Below are 20,122 nucleotides of genomic sequence, written 5' to 3' on the forward strand. Positions count from 1 at the left end.
TTTGGGAAAAGTCTGCTTTATGCGGCATATGTTTCCTTAGCGCATAACTAAAAGCCTCTCTTACAAGGCAACCTCTGTCGGATCCGATAAAACTTTAGTTATGCCTTAGGGCACCCTATGCCGCATAAGACAGACTTTTTCAAAAGACTTATCTTGCAATTTTTTTTAATTTTTTATTACCTAAGCTGTGATTCAAACTCAAGGTATTATAGGCAAAGGATAAAAATTAAAGACAGACAATTTGAGGGACAAAAGTTAAAAACCACCCGAATAAGGGAGATTCCTGCGAATTCCCCGTATGAAACCCCAACTAAATCGGGCCATTGCTTGCTCCCCACGCTACAATCCACGATCCACATTCAAAACGACGACGTTAAGAACAAGTAATAAAACCCTGAAACAAGTCCCCCCCTTAAAACTCTTTCCCTCTATATGCTGCTGTCTTCTTATTGGCGCCTCCTCTTCACTCAATCTCTCCGCCGCCGCCGTCCTCCGCCGTGTAATCACTCTTTCCTCCACCTCCGCCGCCGTTATTTGTCATATCCGCCGGCAACAGTTAGTATGGCGGCCAACTACCCAATAGACGAAAGTTATTTACAGAATGTGATACCTAGACGTATAGCACTATTCGAATCTATACAGAATCAACAACGCCTTCAACGCCTTTCACTCTCTCCTGATCCTATCCAGTAACCGCTCTTATCTTTTTTTTTTCTTTTATCTTATGTACATTACTCCCTGTGTACCAATTTATGTGAACGTGTTAGTCTACCGCCACGTAGTTATTTTTGAAACTTGTGCTTTGAAATAAGTTATTAGATATTTGTGTGACTATAAATCACCTCATTAAGGGGCGTTGGTTGGAAACAAGTTATTCAGGATTAGTTATTCCGGGATTATTTATTCCTCCCCTCTCACAGGGATATAATAACACTACAATTTCAGGATTAGTTATACCACAATTTTATGTGAACGTGTTAGTCTGGGCGAACGTAGTTGCTTTTGAAACTTGTGCTCTAAAATAAGTTATTAGATATTTGTGTGACTATAAATCACCTTATTATTAAGGGCAGAATGGGCATCTTAAAGTTAAATTGTTATTAAATATGGAAACAATGAGTTCAATGCCCTTCACTCTCTCCTGATCCTATCAAGTAACCATTCTATATTTTTCTTATATTGTTTTATCTTATACATGTTTGGGCACGTAGTTACTTTTGAAACTTGCGGTTTAAAATAAGTCAGATATATTTGTGTGGTTATAAATCATATCATTATTAAGGGTACAATGAGCATTTTAAAGTTAAATTGTTACTCCCTTTGTTTCAATTTATGTGAACCCATTTGACTGGGCACATATATTTTGTGTGACTATACATCATTAAATAAAGGTAAATTGTTTTCAAATATAGAAAGAGGTCATTCTTTTTGACACAGACTAATAAGCAAATAGGTTCACATAAATTGAAACGGATGGCGTATTAAATATAGAAATCACCAATGCGTTCGATGCCCTTCACTCTCTCCTGATCCTATCAAGTAACACCTCTATTCCTTCCTAAATTGTTTTATCTTATGCATGACCATTTACCACTAGTCGCTTGACTTTTTTTTTTTTTTTTTTTTGCGTATTTGTTAAATATCTTTTATTGTAAAAGATTGCCATTTATAGTACTCTGTGCGTTTTAGTTTGTTTGTCTTACTTTCCTTTTTAATCCGTTTGAAAAAGAATGTTTCTTTCCTTTTTTCGCATCTCTTTAATTCCAACTTTCCACCTAGCTTGTTTAAGACCAGCATTTTGATACATTCTGCATATTTTTGTTCCTTAATTGTTTTATGTTATGCATTGCTCCCTATGTCTCAATTAATGTGAAGGTGTACAGAGGTTAACACTATGTTTCGATCGTTGTTACCCATTGTATCATATTGTATCGTTATTAAAAATACAATGTTTGTTTTGATTGTTATTTAAAATGTATTGTATCGTATTGTTAAATCCGTCGTTACGTCACAACGGAAAGGCCCATTTATGTAACAACCGATTTGGTGTTATCCCACCGTTATCTAATTTCTCGTTCCAATTATGCCCTTACTTAATATTTCATAATCTTATTTTACCCTTTACCCTATATTATTTAACTCCACCCAAATAACCTACCCTATGTCTTCCTTCTTCTGCATCGTTAACTTCTTGTACACTTGTCATTTTGTGACACTGAGTATTTTAACCTTGTCTTTGTGAGTCGAATATAGATTTGCTGAACTTTTACTAGAAGAAACTGCAGGCAGCATTGTCCTTGCACAATTCAGTCATTGTCTCCTTAATGGACGTTTACATATGCTTATCCAGTTCTGTACCATGTTTTTTATTTTAAAAGAAAATAAACTTTTTAGAAATATTTTTTGAAGATAATTGTGTTTCAGTTGCATTTAAAAAAAGAAAAGAAAAAGTGGAGCAGATAATATTCTAGTAGCATTTGTTAATAGATTATGTTCATACACTCAGTTGCATGAATTTAATTGTGTTTGATTTTGGCTTGAGTTTTTTTTTTCTCTTCAACTTCTAATGAAAAAAAGTGTACTCATTATTATTTTTAATATTAATAACCTGTTGTCATTAATTTTGTTAGAATTTGCATGAATGTAACAGCTTAATATATTTGACAATTCATAATTTGTGACAAATTAGCAGAAAGAAGTTGTCTTAAATTATTTTATCAGTAATTATTGATAAATTTAGTATTTACAATAGTTTAGGGCATTTTAGTAAACAATAATGGACACTCTTTTTGATCTAGAGGGAGTATAGTACAATACAATACATTACAGTAACCTATGAAACGATGGTAACAATGATCCAAAAGAGTCTAAGAAAGAAAGGAAGACTTTTGAAATTTGTGGTTTAAAATAAGTCATACATATTTGTGTGGCTATAAATAACTTCATTAAGGGTAAAATGGTTTTTTTGGTTAAAGTTAAAATTGTTATTAAATGTAGGAATGTGCCATTCTTTTTGCGTTGGACTAAAAAGGAAATAGTACGGAGGGAGTACCATTTACCACTGTTTGGAAAGTCGCTTAACTTTATATAATTGCGTATTTGTCAAACATCTTCTATTGTAAAAGTTTGCATTTTATAGTACCTTTTTAGGTGGTTAAAAAAGTTAAGTTGATGTTAGTTCACCCCAAAATTTAATTGAAAAAAGAATGATTTATCGCTATTTGTATAGTTATGTACTCCCTCGGTCGTTCCTTTCTAATTGGCCCATGTTGACTTGTAACTCCCCTGAAAAAAGTACTCCCTACGGTCCATTTACTTGTCGTATTTTCCTTTTGCACACCCATTAACAAAACATTAACTAAAAGGATAATTTGACTAAACCATCCATATTTATTTCTTGATGCCAAGTTAATACTCCGTCTCAAATTATCTGTCGTGATTACTAAAAATAGTTGTCTCAAATGATTTGTAGTTTTAGAAGTTCAAGGCATGATTAATTATTTTTTCTCCATTTTACCCTTAGTAGAATTTTGTCATTAACGGAGATGACACATAAATAGAGTAAACATTTAATAGAGAGTAAACATTTAATAGAGATAGATTATAACTTAGATATAAATGAGGGTAAAGTAGGTCAAATACTCCTCTAAATTATTATTTCTTAAGGGGCGTGTACAACAAAAAAGCGACATATAATTTGAGACGGAGGGAGTACTACTCTTCATTTCACTACATTGATCCTCTCCACATTCATTAAAGTAGGGGTAAAGGTGGAAAAAGATAATTAATTTTAGCTTGATTTTCTAAATGACAAGTATCTTGGACCAAATATTTATAGTAACCATGACAAGTAAAATGGACCGGAGGGAGTATTTATTAGCGGTCTACTTTAGTAAATTAACCTTATTAACTATGCTTTGGAAATCTAAGTTTGACTACTAGTACCATAGTTATTTAATGATAAGGGTAATAGTAGAAGAAAATAATAAATCTCTCTTGATTTGCTAAGATGAACAAGTAAAGAGGAAATCTATTTTTCATATAAAGGACAAGCAATAAGGAACAGAGGGAGTAATTTTTAAATTTTCTATATTTTTTTTAATAAAGATTTTAGGAATGATGTTTGAATTTACGCTGCAAATTAGTACTTTGAATTGACCCCTTTTCTGGACAAAGGGAACAATAATTTGATAATAAATTTTTTCTTTCAAGTTAAAATTTTGGGTGTACTTTATCAAAAAATTTGAACTTGGGTTACAATGGTGTTCACTTAGGATTGAGTTACCGAATGGGACAATTAAGGTGGGGAAGAAATGGAATACCACGCCATTGGATATAGCAAAGGAGATATCGAAAAGCTTGGCTTCAAATGCGTTGATCGCAAAGGTGAACGGGGTGCTTTGGGATTTGTTGAGGCCGTTGGAAGGTGATTGTAGGCTAGAGCTCTTCACCTTTGACAGTGATGAGGGTCGCGACACGTTTTGGCACTCGAGTGCTCACATTCTTGGCGAGGTTTTAATCTTTTGTCTACCACATTGTGGTTCTGTCTTCATCAAGTTATGATTTTCAGAATTTTTTACTGCAGAATTCTTGCTATGCTCATTTTTGCTTTTGTTTATGTTCTATTTTGTGGTTTTCTTAGTCGGTGGAGAGGACATATGGATGCAAATTGTGTATTGGACCGTGTACAACAAGAGGAGAGGTATATTATGTTTGCCTAATCGTTAAATATTGAGTTTATTTTTTGGAAGTTTAGATGTGCTCTGAAATGCGAGAAAAATATTTAGTATTGGAAAGAATGATCCTGAACAGGGCGGGGTCAATATGGCGGGATCAACGTAGTCGATTGCTTAGAAGCATAGTTGCCGGTTGATTGATAAGTTCTGCGGTCTAAGTCGTGGCATGAACTTTTTAGTTACATGGCTTTTGGCTTGGCAAAGTTATCGATTTCTTCCTTGTGGATTGATTAAAAGTGAAAACATCAGCTAGCTAGCTAATGGTACAAAGTAGTTCCCCAAAAGTAATTTAACGTCAGTTGGTATTTATTGCCTGACCATTTTATTTGATAGTTGATATCCTGGTCAGAACTTTGGACAGTTCTACATCCCACCTTTCGTATTGCTTCCATGCAGCCAAAACATATGTTGATTTTCCAGATGAAAGAAGCCATCAGAAGAAAAAGCCCATGAAGCTTTAACCTCTGTACTATCATTTTAGCCTGAAATCTTTCTGGTGGACTGACTTCTCAAGGAAGCGATATTCCCTGAATGAAGCAAAATTAGATTAACAGTGTTTCACTACCTTCCCTCCTCGTGGACCACAGATTGCTGGCAGGGCTCACTATCATTGTAGCTTATTCTATAGTCAGTAATATTTCTTCTAACCTGTTATGACATGTCAAAACTTCCACTGCAGGGTTTCTACTATGATGCCTTTTATGGTGATCTGGGATTAAATGAGGATCATTTTAAACGGATTAATCAGGAGGCAGCAAGAGCTGTTTCGGTAGTACTCTTTTATCTGTCAAATTCCCCTTTGATCTGATGAGCATATAGTGCAAATACTTGTTTCCGCTTGGATTTTATATTTCCACTTGTGTTTTTTTTCTTTTGGAGTTTCTCTTTCTGGTGTTTCTAAAAAGGGATTAAACTTTTTATCGTTGAGTATCACGTTTCTGTTGATTGCTATGTGATTGTTAACTCAGTAAAAAGTTACTTTTTCCAGCTGTATGGTTAGGAAGTTGGTAAAAAGGAAAATACATTCAACAGATCTAAATGATTTGTGCATGTCTCTTTTCAAATAAATTCATGTAAGAACAGGCTTTGCTAATAGCTGAATTTTTTAAGAGGAACTCTTTAGTTAAGATAGTCATTGAAGTCTGTCTGACCCAGTTTAATAATATTCACCAAAGCAAGACCATTGTCTAAGTATCTATACATGTGGTGGACACAGCTAGACACAGTAAATTATTTAATTGGTCTTGATTGTAGCCCTACCTTAAATGAAATCTTCTTTCCTTTATGATCCTTCTTACATACCTAATCAAGGATGGAACCATAAGGTTATAGCAAATTGTAGGATATAGTGATGTAAGCCTGATAGGGGCTGTTGGAGATCTTTGTCATCACTTAGTGAGCACCTAAAGAGTTGATCTTCTCTAATCTGCTTCCAAGCAATTACTAAGGTGCTCTTTCCAGTTGATGCAGTATTTTGTTTGATTTTCCTGCATTATATTCAACATGGAGCTAACTTTTTCCTTATATCTCAGGAGAAACAACCTTTTGAACGCATCGAAGTTTCACGGCAACAAGCTCTCGATATATTCTCTGATAATAGGTTTAAGGTTGAATTGCTACAATCTGCAGTCTTGATCCTCCCAGGCTTTTCCTGTTTGTACCATTTTTATGGAAGCTCACATCTTAATTTATTTTCCCCATCTTTTTATTAGGTTGAAATCATCAACGATTTACCTGAAGATAAAACAATCACAGTATATAGATGTGGACCCTTGGTCGATCTTTGCCGTGGTCCCCATATACCAAATACATCTTTTGTTAAAGCATTTACCTGTACAAAGGTGAGTTGCTGCATATCCTCATAGAAGAAAGTGTCAGCTAGCTTATATGTGTTGATTCGATCTTTTCTGATCAATCTAATTATTCTAGGCTTCATCAGCATATTGGAGAGGAGATAAGGACCGTGAAAGCTTGCAAAGAGTTTATGGAATATCTTTTCCAGATCAGAAACGGTTGAAGGTGACGTTTAAAGGCTAGTTTGATTGTTAAAGATAGTTTGTTGATATTCAGCAGCAAGAAGGTGCTGGAAGTTGACTTGAAAAATCGGGCTGCATAGTTTTTGGTTCTTACTTTGATCTTCTGCCTGCTTCATAAAATAAAAAGCTTATGAAACTGCTGACCACTTAATTTTCATATCCTTCCATATCTGCCTTCCCTTTTAAAAAGAAAAAAGGAAAGGAAAATGGATGGTGGAAAAAGAGGAAATAATCCCTTATTTAGTGTGAGACGGTTTGGATCTCAAAATTGTTTTTGAGTGATAATATTTGACAAATGCTTTGCTCATATTTAAATTCCCAGTGTTGCAAAGTGAATCCATCAAATGCATCAGTGTCACCTCTTGTGACTCGTAATTTGTTACGTTCTGCCCAGCTCTTTAGAATTTGTTTTCTCTAGCTTGTTTAGCAAGTTTTCAGCCTTTTTCTGATGCTTTTTCTTGTTTTTTTTACATCCCTTTAAGCATGAAAAGCAAGCACATTATGCCTTTTTTGGATTATATGAAATGAGAATAATAGGCAAATATATTTAGAAGAATCGAAGGAATTTAAAGAAACCTTTTTGTTTCATCTATATTTTGGTGAAAATTGAACTTTTTCCGAGATAGTTGAGTACTCTTGATAGGAGATCAAGAGTAGCTCACATATCATTGTACATTATTTGATTTTTAGCTTGATGAATTAATGAACAAATATTTGATCTATCAGTAAAAGCAAAAGATGTTGAGTATTACTGCTGTCCCGAGGAAAGAGAAAAGGATAATAGCTGCTTCCTGTGAGGAGCTTTAATAAAAAAATCTTTATTATAGGAATACCTCAAAATGCTGGAGGAAGCAAAGAAATACGATCACAGAGAGCTGACTAAGAAGCAGGAGCTTTTCTTTTTTCATCCATTAAGGTAAACCATGCAATTATTGTAGTTCCCAATATAGATGAAAGTTATTTCATAATATTTAAATGAAATTTTTGCATTTCAGCCCTGGAAGTTGCTTCTTTCTTCCACATGGTGCTCGAGTTTGCAACAAACTGCTGGAGTTCATAAAGAAACAGTATTGGAAGAGAGGCTATGAGGAGGTAAATTGCTTGTACTTCTTCATATTGGTTGCAAGGATTGTTTTGAAATTCAGACCTGAACAATGGAAGTTTAGTTTTGGACTGCACGGACTATTGGTGGCTGGAGTTCAATCTGGACATTTGCAGAAACTGTTTCCTTTTTAAAGTTGCATTTATTTCTTAATTTCATTTGAGGGGGATAGTTCACTCCTAATTGTTAGTGGACTGAATTCGTTCTGCCCTCTGGACAAAGAGATCCTCTGGTTCGTAAATTATTCATTTACAATACATCCATAGATTAGACCAAAGTAGCTAGGATGCAGACACGTGGGTGATGTCAGTGACAGACCTTTGCACAAATACACCAATTTTAAAGATGGAGGCATGACTCGAATGAAACCCCTTTAATAGATAAATTTTATAATAGTATGTACGCCTAAATGGAAATTGCAAAAAGTATCAGTAACTGCAAAATTCCAAAGATAAATAAAATGAAACATGCCCATAATTCTTCTTTGAGCATCCTAATAGCACCAAGTAACAAATAAAATATATTGGAAAGAAGTGCAGTAGTAAGCTAAATATAATAGAGGGAAAGGAAAAAAAGCAGATGTTAGAACAAAGTAAAGAATGAGCAAAACAGCCATAGACTTGAGGAGGACATTATAACTCTGGGAAACAACAAAGTGTATTAGCCTATTAGCGGTACAGTAAAGGTGGAAGTTCTTTTTCTTCTTTGCAGCAGGTTCTTTGCTTCTTCTTCTACTCCTACTACTACTACAACGAATCATGGTTGTTCTTTGAGTTTCAATTTTGTGTTCTCTATCATCATTGAGCTCCAAAGGTGGTGAATGTGGAAGCTTTGGCAGTCTGTTTGACCTTAATAATTTTATTTCAAACGTTTTTATTACACCGACTCCAAATCCAATATTTCGTTGTCAGGGATAAGGCATATTGGTGTCTGAAAATCAGATCTCATTATTTAATAAAGGGACACTTGTAACTGGAGGATTCATGTGTCCTTAAATGATAAATGCACTAAAACAAAAAATGTGTCGGACATGCTCCTGTGTCCATGCAATATCGTCTTTGCATCCATGCTCCATATGACAAGATATTTTCTTCTCTCCTTTTCCTCTTGGCCTGTGATTTGCCTCCTCTTTTTCTCTTTTTTCCTTTCTCCCTCTTCTTGAAGTAGGAAGTGACTGTTGAACCTCAATCTATAGATTTGTGTGTCATTCTGTTTATGACTGCTTGTCTTGATACGTGAGTTATGCAGGTTTGGAGTCCAAATATGTACAACATGCAATTGTGGGAAACTTCTGGTCATGCTGCAAATTACAAGGAGAACATGTTTGTGTTTGAGGTAACTTACTACCCTCATGTAGTATATATATTAATATATATATCTTTTACACGAGATATCTTATGAAAAAAATATTAGGTGTCTATAAAGAATTAAATCATATTGGTTTACTTCAATAGCTTTAATTAATCGAGATATATACTTTATATGTCGTAATATGCATTTATTGGTCGTATCCCAACACCCGTATCTGCACTCGGATCCATAACCTCGAATCCTAAAATTTATGTGATGAAAAATCCGACTTTTTTGATCCGCACCTGTATTTGAGTCCGAGCAACTTAGGTGAAAGTTACAAATGGCATAAAACATTTTGGAACGTTTCAAAATGGAAAAGTATTATATAAATTGGAATGGAGGAAGTACTTTTTGGGTAGCCAAAGATTGTTATATTACATAGCTTTTTGAAGTTTCCTCTTGCTCAATTCTGTCTTAACAGTCATTATATCAGTCCCTAGTGAACAGTGATAGTTGAAGATCTATGGTCATATTACATGCTTCTAAGATTTTGAAATCAGTTATAGATTTATCTAGGATAAGTAGTTTAAATTCAATAAACATCAGAGAGTAAGATTTTTTTTTTGATGACATGGGAACCCGCAGCCGCTACCCTTCGGGTGCGCACAGTGTAAACCCAGCTCCTGTGCAATAGCTCGCAAACCACACAGGAGAGGTAACCCGCACTAGGCAAGCCTGATGCGACGAGCTCGACCCAGAAGGCAAATCCCCTGCTGTCGTACGTAGGGGGTTTCGAACCTGAGACCTCCATTATGAAAGCCCCATGCTCAACCTACTGAGCCACCCTTGCGGGTAGAGTAATAATATTTTAGAAACAGAAATATATCAAGTACAAATTATCTAGTAATTCCAATTTCCTTCCATGCATAAAAATGTTCCACACAAAATTTAAGTAGTTCTGTCAACGTGCTTACACAATCTCGAATTGATAACTGAAGAGACATGTATGTCTCCATATATCTTACAATGCTCACAATTGACATGCAGGTTATTTAATTATAATAACTGATCAAAAGGTTATTTTGTTAGGATAGAAAATGCTAGATTGTATAGTAGAAACAAGTAAAACTTAACTTGTTTGAGATATTTAGTTCTGGCAAATCATCCAGATTTTTGCTGTTTTTATCGTCTTTCTTTTTGTTGGAGGATTCTGTTTATATTGAAATTGGATAGGTCCTATCCAGAGTTGTAGTTCATCGTCTTGTTAGAAGTGCTGCCTATGGCTGAACAGATTTTGCTAGCCATGATTCGTATAATATTTCTGCTTCTTCATGCTGCAGATTGAAAAGCAAGAATTTGGGCTGAAGCCAATGAATTGCCCAGGTCATTGTTTGATATTTGATCACAGAGTTCGTTCTTACAGGGGTGAGCTTTTTCCAACAGTTACTTTTCTCCTTTCTTGATTTTCTTGTATGTTTTTGGTTTATTATTGTTCTGGCATGCAGCTTATTGAAACTAAGGCATGCCTAGTCTGAAGTTTTCATGATAACATCGAGGATTGAAGTGTTGGTGCTACTAGTAACTGCAAATGCGTTGTTGTGTTGTCTATGATATTCATGCTAATAAGTCATATTTGTCAAATTTCAAAGAATCTCAACACAGTGCACCTTGAGGGGTGAAATTTCATGAAAGTTTGTTACCTAAAAGGATTGCTGTTTAAACGTGCAACATGCTCACTTCAAATAATCATCTTTCATAAAAAGCCATTGGTTCTCACTGTTAGTTCCATCCCATAGCTCTGCACCATAATTCAGTTTGTGACTTTTTGTTGTCCTTATAGTACTTCTATCTTTCTGATTGATGTCATTACAACTGCAAGCAACACCTTATGGTTAACCAACAGTTCAACAATACAGAGCTACCACTTCGTCTGGCTGACTTTGGAGTTCTACACAGGAATGAGGCCAGTGGTGCACTTACTGGTTTAACACGTGTCAGGAGATTCCAGCAGGTATTGTCACATTTTTCTATTTCCTTTTATCTTTTATAGAAGATAATGCAAGTGTTTTCTTAAGGAGTTTTAATTTTTCCGTTCATACGCTTAAATTTGCCTCGTGTCTTCCTGAAGAATCTATTCTCGATTTTTTTTTTTTTTTAATTACTGACTCTGTTGTGCTAATACAAACTTTTTTTAAAACCCTATTACTTCTCAGGATGATGCTCACATCTTTTGCAGGGAGTCACAGGTGGGTTATGATTTATATGTGCAGTAAACCTACATAATTGGAAAACTAGTTTGACCTATATTATTCACAATGCAGATTAAGGATGAAGTCAAGGGTGGCTTAGATTTCATCAGCTATGTGTATAAGATATTTGGTTTCACTTTTGACCTGAAGTTATCAACGGTACGACTTTTATCTTTTCCATCATTGATCAAATTCGTTACAAGCGATTTATGCTAAATATAGGTCCGACATGCATTCATTGGTATACTAATCATTAGAGATAGTTGCACTTATGGAGGTACTTGCACTTCTGGAACATTCTTCACTGTTTCATACTTGTCCTGAAAGTGAAGTGCAAGTGCAGTTGATGTTTCTGGAAGTGATGTAAGATGCATTTTATGAATGTTTCCATATTTTACACATTTCTGGCGTGCATTTGTGTCCATGTATACCCACTCATAGTTTTGACTTGCAGAGGCCTGAAAAATATCTTGGAGACTTGGAAAGTTGGGAAAAGGCTGAAGCTGCTCTTGCAGAAGCATTGAACGAGTTCGGGAAGCCCTGGGAGGTTTGTTATCAATATTTTTAGGATTTTTAAAAATTGATTTTTTTAGATTTCTAGACATCATTTATTTTTTTGGTGCTTCTTTTGTGTTCGCTCCTTTCCAATGTATATGTCGGTCCACTTAATATTGACACCATTCTACTATAAATTTGTTTACAGAGCTTTCACTAGTTCTAGGTATTCTGATTGTCTTATATTTACTCTTTTCCTATTTAAAGTAATATCTTGAACTCTTTGCGCAATCGAATAGTCTCATATAAAATGAAACATAAGGAGTAGCTTTTTTGGGTTGCTCAACAGAAAATGGGTGTCTTAGCTTTCATCAGCTATGTGTATAAGATATTTGGTTTCACTTTTAACCTGAAGTTATCAATGGTACAGCTTTTATGTATTCCATCATTGATCAAATTCGTTACAAGCGATTTCTGCTAAATGTAGGCCGACATGCATTCATTGTTATAATAATCATTAGAGATAGTTGCACTTATGGAACATTCTTCACTGTTTCATACTTGTCCGGAAAGTGAAGTGCAAGTACAATTGTATTTTCCATTGTTCTTTGGGGGTGGGGGTCTGTTTATATAATTGAGGTAGTCACCCTGTTGTGTCAGTAAATTTTGGCTGTTTCTTTTTGTGATTGCTTTAATCTTCCCTTTTACTAAAAGAATCCCGTTCAATCAGATCAATGAAGGCGATGGAGCATTTTACGGTCCAAAAATTGATATCACTGTTTCTGATGCAATGAGAAGGAAATTCCAGTGTGCAACATTGCAGGTTAGATTTGGTCTTACATTCCTTGGTTCATTTCCACAAACAAAATCATTCACCTTTGAAATTTCATTTACCTTTATGCTCTTAGCAAGATCTTTTGCACCAAGTGCGAAGTATCATCTGAATGCTTTTCTTTTTCAGCTTGATTTCCAACTTCCTCAACGATTCAACCTGTCATACTCAGCAGAAGATGAAAGTAAGAGGGAGAGACCAGTCATGATACATAGAGCTATACTAGGGTCAGTTGAGCGCATGTTCGCTATTCTTTTGGAGCATTTCAAGGGGAAATGGCCTTTCTGGCTTAGTCCACGTCAAGCGATGGTCTGCCCTGTTTCCGACAAATCCCAGTCATATGCGCTTGAGGTAGTTACATTTACGTACTTCATCTAACGAATATCGTTTCATGAATTATTGTTTCCTGTGTCGCTCATCCATTATGAAATTGCGTTAACAATTTGATTGTCTTTTATTCAGCTCCGGGAGCGGATACATGATGCTGGTTTTTATGTTGATGTTGATACCAGTGACAGGACAATCCAGAAAAAGGTTAGTGTATAATGTAGTTTATCAGCTAGAATGCATGTCTGGGTCGCTCTAGTTCGATGTCATTTAGCACTTTTTGTATGAACTTATCATTAATTTACATTAATATTTAGGTATAAGGACAAAGTAACAATAATTTTCCCTGTTTGTTGGGAGAGTTTACTTTAGTAGTCCACAAGACCTGGCAAAATCGACCTGTTATGACACTTGATCTCGTTCACAAGTCTGTGCAAAGCACTAATTTATCATTAGGACGGTCAACTTGATCTTCTAATTTGTAATGGAAAATAGTCATACTGCCCTTCAAATTCTTGTCAAATTCAATAATGGACAGTTTTCTTCGATTTCTCTTCTTTTAAGTGGATCTACCTACTTCTATGTGAAAATCTTCTATGGGGTGTGACATAAGCTAAGTCTTTTGGAGATTCACTTGACCTTCCAACTACGAACATTATGTTTCTTTAAGTCCTTGTGTTGATGTATTAAGGATTAGCAAAGACTGCTACTCTCCTGAATTTTGAAAGCTACATCTGGCTTCAGAAAGGCTACCAGCAAAGTTTACTAGTGGGACTGAAAAATAGGAAAAAAGGATGTAACATACGTCCACAGAGTAATAGGTAAATATGGAAATTTGTTGTATCGAATCCTGTACTCCGAAGCATGCATGATTGCGATTGGATTGACGTAATGCTTTCAGCTTTGAAGCTAGATGCTTGAAGATCTGATAAGTTTTCTTTCAAGCAATACAAGTTCAATCTCAAATAAAATTTTTTGTTGGCCTGTTAAAATGAAATGCCTGTTTATGGCTGTTAATGTATATGCAGGTACGAGAGGCTCAAGTTGCACAATATAACTATATTCTAGTTGTTGGAGAAGCGGAAGCCAGTAGTGGCGAGGTATCTGTATTGTTCCTGACTTGCTTTTCTATATTCCCTGACCATCATTGGTAACACATCTTTTTGTAATGTGCAACTGAACAAAATAAAATAAAAAAGTATCTAGATCACTTTTATCTGGCTCCATTGCATTTGTGATCTCTCTAAAGTTCGGACTGATAAATAAATTGGTCAAAAGCCATCATTTCCTTTATGTAACATTGGTAATGATCTGGATGTCACGTGGTTCACTTGTTTGCTTTCTTGTTGTTCCTCTTCTTCAAACTCTTATTATTTTCTAATACATAAATTACGCTTAACTTTCTATAAATTACTGTTTTGTCTTTATCCAACCACGTTTGAAAATCTAGAAAGTAAAGGCTAGAAAGGAGAGCATACAGTGGTCACGGACTCCTCGTGACTGAAAGTTTTAAGCTTTTAGCAACAATTTTCTCTGTGATGGCACCTAGAAAGATCTTCAGAAGCCATTACACAATGAAAGTAATTGCAAATTGAAAATGAAGGAGCTTGTAAAGAACATAAAAAGTATTCAATATATTTTGGTGGCCAATCAGCTCGCCTCTGGCTTGATAAGTCTGACGTTCCCTGGCAAGATGTTTCTACTGAGACAGTGATTGATTTCCTTAAATGTAAATTGTATTTTTGCCTGCCCCCAGCACTTTGGCCTAATTGTAAGAGCACAACGTGATATGTGTGGGTTAGGCGCACGTCACGGGTTTGAACCATGGCAGACAAAACCCCTGTACTTAAGTGGAGAAGGGTGGGGATGGGGGGTTCATTCGAAATATTCTGCATATTGACATGGAACTGTTTTCTTTTACACTTTTTACTATCTGTACGATAGCTCTTGCTGCAGGGAGTTTTTCTTGTTTTTTTTTTGTGTAATCCTTCGTGCATTCTCCATACATTTTCTCATTTTATTTCACGTAGCCAACATTCAACTGCTTTAGTCTTGCTGGAAAAATCTGATCTTGCTTGCATGTAAATGATTTCAGGTGAGCGTTAGAGTGAGAGACAAGCCTGAACATCAAGTCATGACAGTTGATGGCCTCCTCACTCACTTCAAAGATGTGGTTGCATCATTTCAGTAGGAGAGTCACTGTTTCTCTTGCATTGTACCACTGAAGAAATGCTGCATGCCAATACAGTAAATTTTTTTTTGTTCTTCAGCAACTGAAAGCCATTTGTATTACAACACTGATATAGATTCAGGGAATTTTTGTAATGTACCCGTATTTTTTTTTCTACTCACTATTGGGATGGTAAATGGTCTCAATTGTGATCGACAGTTGAAGTAGGTAGCTCATATTGATTTGTGAGTTTTCTTTTCCCCAGATAGGTCAGCATTTCTCCACCATGTAGAATGTCTTTGTTATTTTCCATTTCGTTAATGCAATCGATTTTATGTCAGATGGGATTTCAGTCTTGCTACATTTCTTTGTTTGTCCGTGTACTATAGCATCTTCTGTTCAACCAATTACGTACATTCAATATTAGAACTTGATAAGGAATCATATATTGTTCGTTAAATCTTCTACTTGCTAGTAAAATCTCAGTTCCCACTCCATGGGGGCTTGCCATTTTTTTCCAGGAGAAACAAATTAAAGGGGAAAAGATCATAGGGAGTCCTCAAATTGACGCATCAATGGTAGAACTTTCTGTAGCGAGCCGTGTTAATGAGTTTATATGTTGAGGTGACAATAAATGGGAGGAAAGAGGGAAAGAAGGCACCACAATTTTTATGTGATATCTCAGTTGCATTGTTTCATTTTTCTTAGTGAAATGATTACTACTATGTCATATCATATGGAAACTCTTTTTGCCATCGCAATGCAATCAACTCCTTCAAAAGGTTCATTTCCGAGTGAATCTTTTTGAACGGTCCCCTTGTACGGTTGATGCTCTATTACCAACCACCATACTCACGTATTCACTGCCTTTTCCTTTTTCTTTTAAAGTGAAAATTTCCTTCTTCTTATTTCTCCCCATTGAGTGTTGATTTGCCCCCTCCAACAACATGCCCAGTGAAATCTTATAGGTGGGCTCTAGGGAAGGTAGGATGCACTCAAAAGTTACCCTTACGGGTAGAGTGGTTGTTTCTGATACACCCTCGGCTCGATAGAAAAGAAGAATACGAACTAGGGTTAATAATACGACAAAAATAGCGGGACACAAAACAGATGAAGCAACAAATAGCACTAAAAACTGTTAAATCTCGTTTTTTTTTTTTTTTTTTTTTTAGTATTGATCAATTGAAAGTGCCAAATATAAATTCTTAACAATGGATTTTTCTTGTGAATGAAAATTATATCAAAGTTCGACTTCGATAAAGGTTGATGCTATAGCCTATAAGCACGTAGATGTTAAAGTAGGGGAAAAGTTCTTTAGTAGGCACAAGAAAGTACCCAGGGAAGGGAATATTTCCAAAATTCACCACAACACAGAGTGAAACAAGAAAGCAAGAAACTACAATTACTTTGTTAGCTGTGGAGAATCCTAATACAATCTAAATAGTACATACCAAACAATACCCTTAATTACCATCATAACCTCTAATATCCATTATTGGGCATGCTGCTACTTACATTCAAATCATGATGATAACCATAATGTTGTTGTTGATGATAATGGTGATGACTATAAGATGACATTGAACCACTACTCTCTCCACCATGATGATCTAATTTCTCATTACTAGTATGATTATTCCTATTTTTTTCTTCATTATCGTTCTCCTCCTCTTCATCATATTCCTCTTTTGTCACTTTCTCCAACCCCAACATTTCAACACTAGACCTATATTGGGGTTGGTACTCATAATAGGCGGGTGTTGGACCCGTCATTCCAGCAGCATCTGCTGGAACAACGGAGGGCAGCTTGGAAAGAAGCGCTTCCAAGCTGCTCATTGATGGCGTGATCTTCACGTGTTGATGTTGATTGAAATGTTCGTACAATTCGGCTGGTGCTGGAGCTGCTGCTGCTAAATTAGCTTGGAAATGCCACGCGTCCGGTGGCACTCCGTACCCATCCACCTTGAAAGGATATGCTGATGAAGATGGATGTGGCAATAATACTCCTGGAATGCTTTCAATGTAACTAAACTTCTTTCTTAACAACACCACATAGCTCAGGTCTTCAATAACCTGCATAATTAGTTGGGCCGATAAGCTTCGAAAATACATAATTGCGAAAGAAAACCTATATAATCCATCATATATGTTTCAAGTATATTAGTTATGGATTTAAATTATATAAACTAACAGTATAAACCAGTTTTAGCAGATTATTACCTTATTTTCTAAGTTACTATATATCAGGCTTAATATTGAAAGTCACATGTTGTAGGTCAACATAACCAGATAGTGTTAAAATTCTTTATATTATTAGTGCACGGAACATAAAATCTCTCAATTGATGTAGTGTTGGTTTTTAAGGGTTTTGGAGAGAGGAGAACGAAGGTTATACCTTATGAACAGCTCCCAACTGAATGACACCTTCTCTAACAGCAATCAAAGCTATAGTCTGAAGATAAAGCAAAATATTGATCGAAGAATCTAAGTGAAATGTAATGTATTATGGAAGATGCTAATTTTTTGGGTTATATAGTTTGTTTAGAAACTTACCTTTATACCAGAATGGAACTGAGCTTCCCAAGTTCTAGGATGCTATAAAAAAAGAAAAAAGAAAATGCATAAGAAAACATGTTGTAAATATAACAGAAAGTACTGAAAATTAAATATGAAGCTATATGTATAGTTAAGCTTAGAATTATATGTGCTTACAGAATCAGCAGAGTTGTGCCATGCAGACAAGAAGTTGATTTCTTGTTCATTAGGTTCTTTGTAGATCCATTTATGACTGTGATCTGCTGCTACTTTTCCAATTATACTGCAAATGTTAACAAAATATAAAAAATAAAGCAAATTCATAAGGACTAAAGTTTTGCATTATATTTCTTCATTTGTTATATACCCTTCTCCATAGTTGTAAATTTCATGTGACATTTTGAAAAAGAGCTCAGGTTGAAGCCCTTGATAATGTTGATATTCTCCATAATTAGCAGAAGATCCTGGACATTCACTGGCATTCATCTCAGCCGTTGATGCTGCAAAATTGCAAAAACCATCTTCCCATACCAAGATCCTATCATTTGTACACCCAAAAAAAAAAAAAAAAAAAAAAACACATCTAACAAAAGTTTCCAAGAAAATAAAAAACAAAACTAGAATAAGAAACAACATGAATATGAGTATTTACCAGTTCCTTCTATTCCCTCTTGACCTATCATATGCTCCTCCTTGGCTATCCCATCTAATTTAAAAAATAGAAGAAAAAGAATATAATTAGCATATGTAACTTGTTTATGAAATTAAGTATGCACGAATTAGGATTAGTCAGACTAGTTAATTTCTGATTATGTTGCTCAGACTCTTTAAAAATGTTGTCAGGTGCGTGTCGGATCCTTTAAAGGTATGCACATTTTTGGGCGATCCGACACAGGTGAGGTAACATCTTTGAAGAGTTCGAACAATATAGATTTTTGATATACCAGATGGTAAAATTAAAAAAAAAGATATGAGGGAAGTTAGGGACAAGAAATATAAAGGAAAGTAATTTGTTACTTGGGAGGAGGGTAGTTTCTGGGCAAGATTCTCCAAAATACAGCATAAACCCATTGAGAGTTTTCATGAATACACAAACTCCTTAGAGAGTGTTGAAGAAGATGAGTAACTGCTAAAGAGCTAAGTTGTTCTTCCATTACAATATCACACAACTTTCTTGCTTTTTCCTTTGGCACTTGAAAGAAGTGTGGTCTTTTTTTCTCTCTCTCTCTCTTAATATTTTCTCCTATGATTTATAAGAGAAGCAAAGACATAACATCCTTTAGTAGCTTTATATAAGGCCACCCCCCAAAGAAATTAAATAGTATCAGCACATTTATACCTCTTTCTCTCTCATAGATAATGATAATGAAAGAAGGTTTTTTTTCAAGATTATACCAAAATGAAGTGCAGAAGGACCAACGCTTTTGCCTGCCCGGTTTCCAGTACTCTCTTTTTCAAACCCTCTTCTCATAATGATTTATTTTACAAGTACATACAATGGGCGGAATCAGAATTTAACGTTTCTGAGTTCGATATTTAATCTTTTAAAATTATTGGGTTCAAAATTCATAATTTGTACATGTTTAATGATTTTTTTTTTTAAAGTATAAATATAGAGTTTGAATCAAAATTACTGGGTTCAGCCGAATCTGTATTGCCCCACTCTTGACTATCTATATATTTTGACATATTACATGTTGTAGTAGATAACCTACCTTTGTACCACCTCTTATGAAGGGTAATTACCGGTAAATATTTTAATACTGTCAACAACAACAACAACGACATACTCAGTATAATCTCACAAGTGGTCTGGAGAGGATAGGATGTACGCATACCTTATCCTATCTTTGTAGAGTAGAGGCTATTCCAATAGACCTCGACTCAAATATAACATAATCCCGTCAATCAAGTTCAAAGCCTCAACACCAGGGAGGAACCTTTTACCCTTTGCCACTAGCGTCTTAGTAACATTTTTTTTTGCATATTTAAATATTGTCGATGTGTGTGTATTAATTTTTTTTATTAGTAATCATATTTCTATGAATAATTACTTACAATTTATCTTTAAGTGAACTGATATTGTAAAAATCTTTTACAATGCCAATACAAGATCGGTATGAGTTTTATAGATATCTCTGAGTTTTCGTGAAGCCAATTTCAATTTTACTTTGAGAATTGAGACCCCATTTTCCATATGCAGGTATCTCGTTACAATAAGTCTAGTGCTAGTCTATTTTCTCTACTATTCTAGCATATTATATAGCCACTCATTTCAATCCCTGGAATTTTTTTTCTTACTTAGATTCGAATTCATTTATTTGTTGAATATTAACCAATGTGGAAA

General features: G+C 35.1%; 2 protein-coding genes across 2 annotated transcripts; one reads left to right on the plus strand and one right to left on the minus strand.

Annotated features, from left to right (window-relative positions):
* The first annotated feature begins 343 nt into the window (after positions 1-343).
* Positions 344-15,580, plus strand: LOC132641381 (threonine--tRNA ligase, mitochondrial 1-like). Its single transcript, XM_060358353.1, has 20 exons — positions 344-689; positions 4,275-4,512; positions 4,643-4,702; positions 5,416-5,505; positions 6,269-6,343; positions 6,449-6,577; positions 6,666-6,755; positions 7,600-7,688; positions 7,768-7,864; positions 9,123-9,209; positions 10,508-10,592; positions 11,084-11,178; positions 11,381-11,413; positions 11,489-11,575; positions 11,871-11,963; positions 12,642-12,734; positions 12,873-13,094; positions 13,206-13,277; positions 14,099-14,170; positions 15,166-15,580. The coding sequence occupies exons 1-20, from the start codon at positions 433-435 to the stop codon at positions 15,259-15,261; spliced, it is 2,160 nt and encodes a 719-aa protein (XP_060214336.1). The 5' UTR covers positions 344-432; the 3' UTR covers positions 15,262-15,580.
* A 1,036-nt stretch (positions 15,581-16,616) lies between these two features.
* Positions 16,617-19,148, minus strand: LOC132641382 (transcription factor LHW-like). The gene is made up of 7 exons (XM_060358355.1): positions 18,793-19,148; positions 18,428-18,481; positions 18,143-18,313; positions 17,953-18,058; positions 17,794-17,835; positions 17,636-17,692; positions 16,617-17,313 (listed from the first exon to the last, which is right to left on the minus strand). Exons 1-7 carry the CDS (start codon positions 18,927-18,929, stop codon positions 16,723-16,725), a joined length of 1,158 nt encoding a protein of 385 aa, XP_060214338.1. The 5' UTR covers positions 18,930-19,148; the 3' UTR covers positions 16,617-16,722.
* Positions 19,149-20,122: the final 974 nt, after the last annotated feature.

Source organism: Lycium barbarum, chromosome 5, assembly GCF_019175385.1.
Source record: "Lycium barbarum isolate Lr01 chromosome 5, ASM1917538v2, whole genome shotgun sequence".
NCBI classification, from domain to species: Eukaryota; Viridiplantae; Streptophyta; class Magnoliopsida; order Solanales; family Solanaceae; genus Lycium; species Lycium barbarum.